General features: G+C 44.4%; 1 protein-coding gene across 4 annotated transcripts in view; it reads left to right on the top strand.

Moving 5' to 3' along the window:
- Positions 1-13,950, top strand: part of raraa (retinoic acid receptor, alpha a) — a 176,827-nt gene that overhangs the window by 125,820 nt on the left and 37,057 nt on the right. The window contains exon 1 of one of the 4 annotated variants that reach the window (XM_055057569.1): positions 912-1,960. The exons of the other annotated variants lie outside the window; for them this stretch is intronic. Coding sequence (XP_054913544.1) covers positions 1,783-1,960 — 178 coding nt within the window. The 5' untranslated portion in view covers positions 912-1,782. Of the gene's footprint in view, positions 1-911; positions 1,961-13,950 lie in introns of those variants that run through there. 4 annotated transcript variants of the gene reach the window in all.

Below are 13,950 nucleotides of genomic sequence, written 5' to 3'. Positions count from 1 at the left end.
GTGTAAAAGTTGGAGACATTCCCTCTTGGTATCAGGTTCATCTCTGCTGCTTCTTCTTCTCTTTCACCGATGTCGTTTGTTATGCTTTCCAGCTGCGTTGTTCTAGTTCTAGCTTTTCTCCCAGAATCCAGTCGCAGGCACCGCTGCATGCTCGCATGGCGAGTCTCTGCAGCGATGCATGGAATGCAGCACAGTGAATATGCCAACAACAACAACAAAAACCCATAAACATCTTCCTGGACTTTCTTCCAGCTGTAAGCAGGCTGTGAGAAACTCACCGGGTGACTTCGCCACTTTCGTTTGTTGGCGTGGCGCCGTGTGAACCCGTCCGCGGGGCCAGCGCTCGAGGACTGAACGCGGCGCCGTCACTCGGGGTGTACAACAAGGTGGGAAACCTTGAATAATGTGAGATGGTGAGCGAGCCGGAGAGGCGAATCCCGAGTCAGACCAGCAGGTCACCGGGAGGTGAAGCTCGCCTTCTTCCCTGGGTTCAGCTAAAGTTCAGCAGCATAGCATTAGGCAAATTAGGGAGACAAGAGTGTTGGGGTTGGAAGGAGAAAGAAAAACAGAGCTTGAGAGACTGATTGAAGATGGTAAGGAGTGAGGAACTTCCAGGAAAAAAAGAAGAAAAAAAAACATCAGAGAGATGCATTCTGCTGCAGCTTTCATTATACCCATAAACTCCCGTGGAAAGATATGAAAGACTAATTACTGCGCTTATATAACTCAATCATGTCATGAAAGCCGTTCCTATTTAAAGCCCCCGCTGCTGGGATGGAGGATGGAGGGAGGGCCCCGCTCTGCCTCATTCAGGCCCTGCGCTGCAGAGAGGGACATCCATTGTCACGTCCCTGAAAGGGTTAAATGTGGGCGGAGCAGCTGCATGAAAGACACAGTGGTGGTGGTGGTGGTGGTGGTGGTGGGGTGAAAAAGGCCGGAGCCCGCTGGAGGTGGAGCCAGATCCCCTCAGCTCAGCTCAGCTGCTGCGCCTTGTCACATTTCTTCACAATATGATCGCCGCCCGCCTCGCTGTGGGAACTATTCCTCTCTCTGCAAACACGAAGCAGGCGGTGCAGCCGGGAGTCTGAGTGAGAGCGAAGGGAAGCCGCCGGGTTGCTGCACAGCAGAGGAGGGACGGCGGTGGCTGCTGGTGGAGGGGGGAAGCTGACAGGGAGTCCAGCCGCGGCGGATCGGGCGCTGACGGGACGACCGAGCCGGAACCCGGCCAGGACGGACCGCAACTCCGCGGAATCTTGACGCCTCTGTCCCGGATCGGATTTATTCCTGCTCCGCTGTCTGGGATTGAATTGCGGTTCGCGACGCGGACGGAGCCTTGTTTCAATGTTGCTCCGACTCCGACCGAGGCCGAGCTGAGCGGACCGGACCGGACCGGACAGATCTGTTTCTGCTGAACTTCCCTCGGTTCGGTTTTTGGCGTATTGTGTGTATTTTCTTTTCTTTCTTTTTCTTTCTTTCTTTTTTCTTGGTGCTGCTCCGACGGACACAATGCGGACTGCTTTTCTAAATCTTCTCTAACGAGGCTGATGTCTTTTTCAAATCTTTTCTAATTTTGGACATTTTGCTGCTGCTGTCGCGGTTCCCGCAGGAAGATGCCAGACATCCAGATCGCCCCGCTGTGTTTGGATCTATCACTTTTCCCTCGATCTTGATGCCGTGTCCCCCCTCGCTCTCCCCTCCGTCTGAGCCAGTCTACCTCTGAGCACCGCTCCGTGTTTTCAGCGCCTCTCCCCGCCGCCGCCAGCCGCCTCTCTGCCGCCGCGTATGATGTACGAGAGCGTGGACGTTGTGGGACTGAATCCCAGCCCGAACCCGTTTTTAATGATGGATTATTACAACCAGAGCAGAGGATGCTTGATCCCAGAGAAGGGGCTGGTGCCCGGGGCGCCCCATCCTTACAGCACGTCCATCAGGAACCAGCACTGGAACGGCTCCAATCACTGTATGTACCCCCCACCTCCACCCACACCCACCCTCTGTTCCTCTCTTTTTATATTTCCTGCAACTTCAATTTATTCTTTGGGCAAAGTTTGGAGAATTTTATTTATTCAGATTCAATCCGTTTCGTTATGTTCCATGTGAAATACTCACATGCCTGTTTGAAAGAAGGTGCATCTTTTCTTGTGTATATATAGGCTCCATCTGACCTACTTTTCTATTTCTTTCTGTGTGTGCTGCCTCGCCAGGCAGGCAGGCAGGCAGGCAGCCTGCTGGAGTGTTTAGTTTTCTGTTCCCTCATCCTGAGAAACCTCGGGGAGAGTGCTGCTGCTCTGACCCCGGCTACTTTATCCCAGGCTTTTCCGTTCCTGAAATATGCTCTAAATACAGCCGGTGTTTTGCAGGCCATGTAAGCCTTAATCAGCTCAAACTTCTTCTGCCTGAGTTCTCCCCGGGGTTCTCCAGTAATCTGGAGAGCTGCAGCAGCAGCTGCAGCAGCAGCAGCAGGAGCCTGGACAGCACTGTTGGTAGTTTCTGGTCAGCTTGTGATTGGCACTAGAGCTGACTCAAGGTTGGATGAGGTTATGAACAGGATCCCTTCTGGGGCCACCACAAAAAATTATTATTTTTTTCAATTATTCATGCACATCAACTTTTGCATATTTACGTGTTAATATGGCAGCTCTGTAAAGCTGAGCATAACTATTGCATAATTTCATTGATGTTCTGTTAGTAAATATTACATTTAAGCATTTCCTTTGTATTTCCTTTTCAGTTTAACTTCATTTTGCATAGTTTCTCAAGATCAAAGAGCATCATTTAATAAAATCAAATCATTTGATCCTTTACTGAACCTCCTGTCAGAAAACAAGTTCTTCTAAATAAGCTGTTTCTTGCAGATAGGTGTGAGTCGGAGGCAGTGGGCTCTGAAAAAGTTGCAGGTTTAAAAACGGCTGGCATTTTCTGACGCATGTTTCTAAAAGTTTTACTGCAATTCCAAAGAATGAGATGGAAATCTGGCAGGGAAACACTGCTCTGTCCCTCCCCCATCTGTTGCTGTGCCCTGCTAATCAGCAAGGCCATAAGAAGCCCTGGAACTTTTGCTCTTGATTTCTGGAAAGATGATGCAAGTTGTGAAACCAGTAAAAAGAAAAATGTAAAGCAGGTAAATCATGTCATATCCACTCATTCATTCTGTGAATACAGTTTGATGCTTTTCAGACCTGGATAATCTTAATCTGTGTGATTGTTGGCCCCGTTCTGTTTCCTTTTGGCCCTCGTTCATTTTATCATGTTAAATCTTACTCAGAATATTCCAGTTAGGTGGGGAAAAACACATTTTTACATTTTAATAATACTAGTGGTAATAATAGTTATCCAGATGCATTTATGTGTTATAGTCTCCCAAATATGAGGATTCCAGGCCTTCTGTCCAGCCTATAAATAGCATTTTAATATTTAATTGACTCAGATCAATTAAATATCTGATTTTTCTTTTGGCATTTTTACATGTCATTGCATGTTATTTTTTTTTTCTTGTCAGTCATGCAATATCCAGCAAGAAGCATGCATCTGCCCGGCTGATAGTCTCTCCCTTGCAATAAAACGAGCAGCAGCCCGTCCCATTATTTACTTCAAAGCAGCTGCACCACACAGAGCTTAATGGAGGAGAGTTCTGTTGTCTTTCACTGCTGTAGGAGAGTTAAAAAAAGAAAAAGAAAAAGAAAGAAGACAGGAATCTCCACAGGCTCTTAAGGGCCAATTTCCTCCCCATCTCCAGACTATAGGAACATGTGACAAAGAGGAAATGTAGACAGGAATTTCTGATGTTTGGCGGCAAGAACTAAAAGCACCCAAAATACATTTTTTGTTGTTGTTTGCGTTGAAGTCCATCTCCATCGTTTTCTGTCGCTTCTTGTTTTTCAAAGTCAGATGAGATTAGAGCACCCCCTCCCCCCCAGCCCCCTCCTGACCGGAGGAGACAAATCACTATCAAAGCACATATCCGACGCGAGCCCAGATAGTATTTATTGAGCCGATCCACTAAACGGCTCTAGCGGCGGCATTGATTCAAACCATGTGAGCTCGTCTGAGGGGAGACGATGGGGGATTTTGGCCCTGGAAGAGACCTCTGATCCCTCAATTCCTCATTGTTTTGCTCAAGTGAGGGATAGCAAGCGGGGCAGGAGGGGAGGGAGGGGGGGCGAGGCAGCATAGCGGCTCTTTGCCTTTACTGCGACGGTGCAATAAAGGATTTAATGCACATCTAGAGGACAGAGGTGGGGGGGCGGGGACACTAACATCATCTGTTAGTGTCATCACGGCTCGGACACCTATAGCTGGGCTGGAAACCACACAGACACAAGGGCGGATTGTTTTTCACTTTACTGTACCAGAGATAAAAACAAATCATAATTTGAAAAAAGAGAACATCCGAGGCTCAGTGGAGATGAATGTTTGGAGGTTGTAGTTTTTGTTTTTTTCTTTAATTCAGGCTTGAGCTTTGACCTCTTGTCCACATGCAGAGATTTTTGGTCATTTGTCAATGGTGTAAAGCCAATCTGTTTAAATGGAGTTTTATAAAAGTTTCCACAGATCAGTAGAGGCAAGAATGCATCTTTTTTATTGCATCCTGACTTTATGTCCATCAATCTTCAGGGAGTAGCTGAATGACCATGGAGCATGTCAAAGATGGCTCCAATTATCCGCGGCAGGATCTGTTTCCCAGCACTGCTTTCGCCACATTAACCTTCGTCTTCTGCTGTTTGCTGCTGATGTTGCCACTGCCTCCTCCTGCTGCTGCTACAGGCGTCTTTCACTCAAATCCCAGCATCACTGGGATTTAGGGGATTGCTTGTCTTCCAAAAGCAGAACATCAATATTCATTTTCTAATAATTGATTTCCTTATAGATTTGAGCTTTCATTTCTTAGCTCATTATTTTTATCCTTTCTTTTTTTTTAACTGTTTGCGAGTAAATACAAGTGCTGTGGTTAGAACATGTCAGCTGTTTTGTTTTCTTTCGACCTAGAATGACTTTAATAAATGCACCAGTTTTTTTTTTTGTTTTGTTTTCTTGCCAATTTTCTATTCATTAGCAAATTCCTTCATTTTGTAAAGGAAACTTGCAGTATTATCTCCATGTATGTATTTGTAATGTTTGCCAGATTTTTGTTCTTTAATTACATACGTAACTAAAGAAGCTATTTGGCCTTTGCGCCTGTACACTAAATTTATTGATGAATTTAGCAACAACAACAAAAAAAGAGACATTCTTAAGGATTTATTCCTTGATGCATCACTTAAAAAAAACATGATTTGCTTTCATTTTATTTCTCCTAGCAGATTGTACTCTCCTAATATTTTCCCACCGGTTGCCATTTGGTCCCCCTAATCCCATTGGTTCCTATTGTTTATGATCCTCTTGTCTTTTCAACCTTTCAGTGTTGGATCTATCTATTCATTAGGACTTTTACAGCAGCGCTCTGTGGCTCTAAGAATGCACATCCTCAGTGAGGTTATCCAGGCCTATCGTGGCCTTCAGGACCCACTGGGTATCTGGCCGTAAATCTGGAAGGTGCGGACGCTTCATTCTCAGTGCCATTAGTTCCTTAAACATGCTTTCTTTCCAGCTGTCACTTTTTTTTTAATCTGTCAGCACACATTTTAGCTAATTTCTATAATCTGGTTATTGTGGGAGCGCCAAATTTTTTATTTTTATTTTTTTGCATAACTTTTCTTAAAAGTGTCAGACCTTGCAGATTAAATGTGCTTGATTTTTCACCCTCTGCTTGTCAGAAGCCTAACATCAGTTGGAGGCTCATGCATGAAAGAATGTGCATGACCTTGTTCACATGACTGTCACACTCTAAAAAAAAATGAGAGGAGGGATGAAGCAAAAAGGGGGTATTGCATCAGGGGCTCAGCAGTCCATTGGGTTTTTGTTCGCTTTTTTTTTTTCTTCTCCTCCTCTCAGTCTGTCCGCTGGATGAAGAAAAACGATCACCAGGGATTTCCATAGAGAGAAGATGAAGCGGAGTGAGACGAGCTCTCTGCTAGTTTGTCTTGTGGAGAGTGGATGCAGGAGGGCTGGGTGGGGCGGGGAGGGGAGCGGGGGGCAGGAGGGATGTGAACGCTGTGCGTCTGAGAGGCAAAAGGGGACTGGCAGCTTAATCTGACTCATGTGGTATTTTAAGTGCGGAAGTCCTATTGCCTAGCAGGAGATGAGGCCCATGAAGAAACAGATGGCGCTTTATTGTTTCTCGGTGCGCTGATCTGGAGGGCACCATCCATTTGAAGTCTGTCCGTGAGCCAGGCTGTTTGGAGTAATTTGCACAGAAGAAAGTCCATGCAGCTTCTCTTCTCTCCTGGTTTCTCAGACGGTACGGCGTTACGGGATGCAGCTGAAGTGTCCCGAACAGTTTGTGCTGTCAGGCTGCATGAAAACATACTAAAAACACTTGTTGATGGGTTTGGACTATTTTTTTTTTGCATGTTGGTGATTTTGGAAAGAACTACAAAGATGACTTCTTTGCTCTGTTTCGGTATGCACTTGTATTTATTTGGCAGGAATGGGTCGAGAAGTGGGAAAACACACTGCACAGCATAAACACTTCTAATAATACAGTCAGTTCTGACTCCAGCTCAGACTGTGCCCACATGTTTCCAAAGGGCATTTAAATTATTCCAAATGGTGTATTTTTTCTTGAATTATGACAATAAATGTTCTTAAAATGCCAAAAATATGCATATTGTGATACTATACTGCTTTCGCCACATTCACCTTCGTCTTCTGCTGTTTGCACAGCATAAACACTTCTAATGTTTATTCAGAATTATTTTCTGAAATATTAAAAATAAACGCCCACAGAGTAATGCTAGTTGTGCTACTTGTGTGAACCAGATATTTCCTCTAAATTATGTCTTCGGATCAAATAACCTCCATGACCTTTTGCAGTGAATTATTAACATAAGAATTTTTCCTTACAGTGATGTTTTCTATCAGTGCAGAAAATAACTGAAATTTCAGGGTGCACCGATGAGAATCTTTTGGGCCAATATTGAAATCTGAAATTAATGTCACTGTTACGACTGATAAGCTATATTCAAATCAAATCATAGTTTCTTTGTATGACACATTTCAGGAACAAGGCAGCTCAAAGTGCTTCATATCATAAAAACATTGCATGAAAATAGTTTGGAGACTATTCATTTATTTCCCCCAAGTTCTTCCCTCCTTCTGACTCCAAATAGAAAGCTCCATTAAACTTTAGGTTGATAGTCTGACATTGTCTCAGTGTGTTCTCCTTCAGCCCAGCAATACGCTGAGATGACGTTCCTGTTGGGGGAGGGAAAATCAGACATTCCTCTTTGTTGGTGAAACCTTTCAGCCATCGGCGACATTGATTTAAAAGCCTCAGGCACAGGAAATGGTGGAAGGGATCAGTTTGTCCAAAGGAACGCATCGGCTTCAACCGTCAGGTCGACATCCATAACGCGTTCTGCCATCCAGGCACGTTGTCCATGGCAGAACAAAAAAAATGGTGGAAGGACTTCAAGTCCGCTCCTGCTGCCTGCCCTGGGAAAGGCTGGGGGGCATTTCACAACCTGCCATCACTCGCTCCAAAATCAGCACCTCGCCACCAACATACAAAGCTGCCACTGCCCTTTTTAATGCGATTTATCCTTTACCGAATTGAGATGCCCTCAGAGCAGGAGACTTGGCATGTTGCAAGGTTACCCAGGGCGACTGAGGTGCACGGATCTCTTCTGACTCCTTAAGCTCTCAGAAATTTTCAGGTGCGCTGAAAGGGGTGTGGCCCGAGCAGAACTTGCACAAGTGACGCCACAACGGACTCCTAATCACTGAGTGATGGCGTGTCCCATGTTGTGTTTGTTAGACAGTTGCTGCATTTGATTTTCCTTGGTCACTTTTTTTCCAACCCAACAGGCTCTCAGGTTTAGCAACAGGCCTTGTCTTGTTTGGAGAGAGAATTAGCTGGAGGCATCAGTCGGCGCTCTACTGTACACGGGCTTGATTTGTCACTAAATCCCCAAACAAGGCCTGGTGTTCTCTGCAAAGCTCGCTTTGATGAACAAAGGAGGGGCAGACGGAACGGATTCAGGCAGTGTCATTGATTCATGGAGGCTTAAAGAAGCCCAACTGATTGCAGACATTGTGACAATAGGGCCATAATCTCGCTATCAATAATTACATTCTCCCTGATGTCACAGGGATACACACATACACACACAGGCGTAATCACAGACACACGGATGAGAAGAAGATCAAAAAATGTTCAGGTGAACGAGGGGAGAGAGAGAGAGAGGGATCGCTATAAAATATTCATAGCTTCTTCATTTGAATCAATTCAGCTCTACAGGGGCAGTCAAGCATCAACTGTCAGAAATTGAGCTGGGCCTGTTGTAATCACTTCTTTACTTATTTCTACAGATGGCTTGTTCGCAATGGGCTCTGCATGGACAGTTCACACACACACACACACACACACACACGTGCACTCCCCAGCCCCGGTCTCCATGTTTTATCCCCCAGCCCACCCTGTAATTCATGTGCGGTATTGAACTATGGACATTCATCACCCCAGAACTCATCTGCAGGGCATTTTCATTCTCAAAGTGTCTCTCTTCTGTCTCGGACTTTATCTCCCCCTCCTCTCTCTCTCTCTGTTTCCACCTCTGCGGTGGCATCGTCTGCATGGCAGGCTAGAGACGGGCGCTCGGTGTCATGATTAATCTTTAAAGCTCGCCTGCCCTAATTTTCCCTCATATTTTACAAGAATCCCCCCCAACCCTTTACCTGCCATCACATCTGCTATATATAGAGTGATTACCTTGTGTGTTGTCTCATTGGTTGCAGGGAACCACCCTTTGCAGCTCTCAGGCCAGAGCTCACTTCATGAAATCTCACACTTCCCCTCTCCCTCTAGGGATCTGTGTTAACATCACATGGATGACAACTGTCCACATCTCAAGTAGTACACATACACACACACACACACACACACACACACACACACACACACACACACACACACACACACACACACACACACACACACACACACACAGCATTGTGGTGGAATGCTCTCCTATTTTGAGAGTGGGACAGCCATGAAAATAGGGTAGAGGTTAGGATGCTAAAAATACGAGAGCCTGGCAGTTTGGCGGCTGCAAAAATAGCGCCGTGTTGCTGCCGCGTCCGTCGATTCTGTTAATGGAGGCGCGACGGGAGCATACTCTGCTCGGGTTTGTGTTCAACGCATGAAACAGGCGCCAAGGAGACGTCTGAATCACTCAGACTTAGCCCTGTGTGTTCTTTGCACTAAGAGACGATGTGCCCCCCCACCCCCTGGCTATAGCCATGCTTTTAATAAGCTAGCGGTCCGACTCCGAAGATAGAAGGGAGTCTCAGAGCGTCAGATGATCTCATTGTGGTTTCAGAGCTCAGACATTTTTGTTGCTTCCCATAATACCTTTTGTGGAGATTTTCATGATTACACATACACCCTTAGTGTGTGTGGTAAGGAAAATGACTATTTTGTACAATGTCTCATGTAGACTTTTTTTAGATTTTCATGGTGAATATAACAGTTTTAGAGCAGGAGTCTATCAACACTATTAAAATGTCAAACAAAAGTGTATAATATTAACAATTTGTGTTTATTTCAAACATGGAAGCTACAATCATTCCTAAAATTGTTTAAATAAAATCTAGCATAATATTGTTGTTATATTACACTATGACTGAAAAAATTTATAAAATCATGTTTAATCAGTTAACCAAACTAAATTAGTAATCAAATTATTAACTTGAGTATACAGACTCTAAAACATTCTATTTGCTGAGAGAACAACCCAATCAGAGCAGTGATTAAAAACGGTAAAAAAAAAGGACATTATGCATTTAAGATGGGAAACTTTTGTCTGTAAATATGCTGTACCCAGAGCTCAATTGGCCCAGTTTTAGCTTCACCTGTATTGAAATGCCCAAGCGAATTCAGCAAAGCTATATTGTGCACTAATATTGACACCCCTCCTTAATATTTGGTTGCACAGCTTTTGGCAGCAATGGCAGCCTCCAAACGTTTCTTATATTCATCTATAAGCTTCTTGCACTTCTCTGGTGGGATTTCCTCCCACACTTCTTTTGCAATATGCTCAAGCTCTTGTACATTTGGAGGGCTCCTTTCTCCAATGGCAGATTTCAGCTCCACCCAAAGATTTTCAATTGGATTGAGATCAGGACTCATTGTTGGCCATTTTAAAACAGTCCATTATATCCCTTTCAGCCATGCCTGCTTGCTTTTGGAGCTGTGCTTTGGGTCGTTGTCTTGCTGGAGGACCCAGGATCTTCACCTCAAACCAAGTTTTCTTACTTGGCAAGACATTTCGCTCCAGAATTGCTTGATAATCTTCTGATTTCATGATGCCTGTGATACAGTCAAGGCCTCCAGTACCAAATGCCGCAAAACAGCCCCACAGCATTATGGATCCTCCACCATGCTTGACTGTTGGTATGGTGTACTTTTCTTTAAAGGCTTCATTGCGCCGTCTGTAAACATATTGTTTGTGCAAATTACCGAAAAGCTCCACTTTTGTTTCATCTGTCCATAAAATGTTGTCCCAGAAGGCTTGAGGTTTGTCCAGGTTCTTTTTTGTGAAGATCAAGTATACTTTTTTATGTCTTTTCTTTAGCAATGGGGTCTTCCTTGGCCTCTGTCCATAAAGCCCCACTTTGTTTAATGTGCAGCGTATGGTACTTGTTGAAAGTCTGGTGTGATTGACACCAGACTGCTCCAGATTGGTCTTTAGGTCTTTAGATGTTTGACGTGGTGTTTTTTTCCACCATTCGCACAAACCGTCGAAGATTTCTGTCATCAATTTTTTTTCTTCCCCCCACGTCCAGGGAGGTTCTTGACCGTTCCATGCCTGGAAAACTTCCTAATAACATTCTGCACTGTTGAAACAGGGACACCAAGGTCTTTGAATATGGCTTTATATCCTTCGGAGGTCTTGTGATTACAAATAATAGGATTTCTGGTGTCCTCAGACAGCTCCTTTGTCTTTACCATTGTCACATCTGAAGATGGACTAACAGGTGGCTTTTAAAGCACCAACATGATCATTCATTGGTTAATTCATGTCACATGTGTGGAGGTACTTCATCACAAGTGAGCTCTATTTGTGATTTGCAACAGGTGAGCCAAATTGAGTTTTCATACTGATTTGCAGCAAAGGGTGCCAATACCATTGACCTGGTAATCATTATGTTTTTATTTATTTCCCTTATAATGTTTATCTTTTGAAATGTTCTTATCATTTGCTGTTTTGCATCAAGCAAAAGCTATCAGCAGTTAAATGTTGTTTCACTTGATGAATTTCCTTCAGGAAATATTCTATTATAGATACTTAAACTTCATGGGTGCCAATAATGCTGAACAGGACTGTACTTGTCTTCATGTGGTCAAGTATTTGGATGTTTTTTATTTTTATTTTAGTACTGGTCCCCATTTGGGCCATGAAAATAGTCTGCTCAATATTCGATAAACTGGAAACGGAAAACTGGTTGAAGCAGGTACCAAACGTCCTGTGGTAGAAGGCAACAGAACCACAACCCCTTAGGCTCTCAGCCAGCAGAAAAATCTCATATCACTTCATCTCTTTTTCTGGCATGTCACTTTAAGATGATATACCATGATATAAGTAAACAGCCCTTGCCTGGTCTTGAGTAACATTGGATATCCATGGTGTGTGTCATTTCTTCCTCTTGTTTGGGCCCATCCCTCAGTGACTCAGTCTTCTCCCACCCGGTGACGGAGGAGCCATGACTGTCTGCACACACCGCTCTCCTCTGTTTCCCACAGTCCCCCTAACTCATTTCATATTCATTAAGTGTCTTGCTGCAGCCCAGTCTTTGACATTTGACTCTTAAAGACCCACCTGGGACCGGCATGAAATAAACTACTAACAGTTTCTGCGGAAGTGAGAAGGAAGAGCGTAGTGTTGGGTAGAGATGGATAAGACGGGATTATCCGTATAGTTTTTTGGAAGGAGTCTGACGGACTCCGGTTACAGAGCACTTGTTTCCTGTAACAGCGTTTGTGAGATGTTTGCGCGTCGTGGCAAATGAGAGATGCCTTGTAGTCGAGCTGCTCTGATCACAGCGAGAGAGAGGTGAGAAAATACCGAAACAACTGGATCCTGTTTCCTCATGAATGGAGCCACTGTATTTTAAGATGGATGCACTCTGATATCAAGCAGCCGGTAGTTTTAAATAGACGGTGTCTTTCACGGATCCTGGTAAATGAAGCTTGTATCACACCAGCTAGCAGTTCCAGTAAGGATTTTAGAAGCTCCTATTGTCAAAAAAAACCCACTTAGCTGCATGTTTGTTTGCCAGGAGCCATGGTGTTGAGTTCAACTGATGACCTAGTAGTCTCTGACATTCATACCCTGAGACAGTGCTCTGGAAAAGAAACCGAGATAAAGTCGTCAACATGACATGTCATGCTCTTTGAGTAAAACAAGACACAGAAACGTCTCTGTCTATTCCTTATTCCGACTCTTTTTCAAAAGGCCTGTCATCCCGGAGATTGAGAAATATGCAGGCATGCAACGCTGAGAGCTAAGATGTGGGAGTTCATGACACAGAATCCAGCAATGTTAGAATACCATGTTTCTTGTTAAAGTGATGTACTAGTCAGTATTATCGAGCCGCGAATGTGAAGAATGTGCTATAAACGTGACATTGCAGGCCCCTCAGTATGGGGTGTGTCCAAATTCAGGGGCTACATCCTTCGAAGGGCGATTACATCACACCTATGTGACAAAGCCTGTCCGAATTTGAAAGCTCCTCTAAATGTGTCCTCCTTTTGAGAGACAGGTCTGGTGTATCCTTCTATCTAGTACCCAGATTCACTGTGGGCAGAATGGAAGATTTTTGTTTTTGGAACAAAGCAGGAGAATAGAGTTGTAAATACAAGTATTTTAGTATGTGGTGGTACAAAAATTAAAAGCTTACAACATTTGTGTTGTATAGCTTTTGTAAAAAAAAAAGGTTTGATATTTATTTAGTCTTTCGGCTGCACTATTGAGTGGCAATCCTCATACAACATTTGATCATCTTCTCTTCCAGCTTGTCCCTTCAGGGATCGTCATAGTGAATCATGTGTCTCCATTCTGTCGTGTCCTCTGTGTCCTCTACCTTCACACCAGCTCATTGGGGGATAAAATATAATGCGTTGACTTTCTTTGTCGAACATTCTTCCCTCCCGTCCGTCTCTGCTTCAGTCGTAAAGCTGACTAATGGAAAATATGACAACTTTTTGAAGCAGAGCTGTCGAGTGGCGCAGCACGCCTCAGCCATCTCCTTGGCTTGTAGCTGTGATGTTCAGCAACTCTGCCGCAGCGGGACACCCGGCTTTGCCCTCGCGCCATACGTGGGAAAAACCTTTGCGGTGCAGCGCTGTGCCACTGTGGCGCTTCCACAGCGGAGCTGGATTATTGTGTCTGGGCTGTCAGCACCTCTCAGCTGAAAGAAAATGAGAGTGAAGTTAGGGGAGAGAAGCGGAGAGAAGCGGAGAGGGGGAAAGAAAGAGAGGGAGAGAAAAATCTTCTGGAGGGCTGGCATTTTCAAACAGTAATTTCTGTGGAGCCTTTCAGGGGATTTAATGTCATTTTTGGCCTCTGGATTTTTGCCCTTTTCCTCTTTTTGAACAAAAAAGCAGCTGAGAGAAAATATGAGGGGTAAAGAAGGAGCTAGAAGAAGGAATCTAACAGAGACATAGAGAACCTCTCAGCTGATATGATTAGTGCGGCTGATGGGAAGTTGGCCTTCATCCACCGGCTGCCAGCAGGCCGATGACAGTAAATGGACTCTGGTATATGATGGCCCATACAATCCTCATATTTTACACATTGTTGTTACGCCAGATTCTTTGTTCTCGCAACATTTTTAGAGGTTAAGTTACAA

The sequence above is a fragment of the Poeciliopsis prolifica genome, unplaced genomic scaffold (genome assembly GCF_027474105.1).
Source record: "Poeciliopsis prolifica strain line A6 unplaced genomic scaffold, Auburn_PproV2 SCAFFOLD048, whole genome shotgun sequence".
NCBI lineage: Eukaryota > Metazoa > Chordata > Actinopteri > Cyprinodontiformes > Poeciliidae > Poeciliopsis > Poeciliopsis prolifica.
The sequence above is the reverse complement of the archived record's forward strand: the minus strand, read 5'-3'. Positions and strand labels throughout refer to the sequence as shown.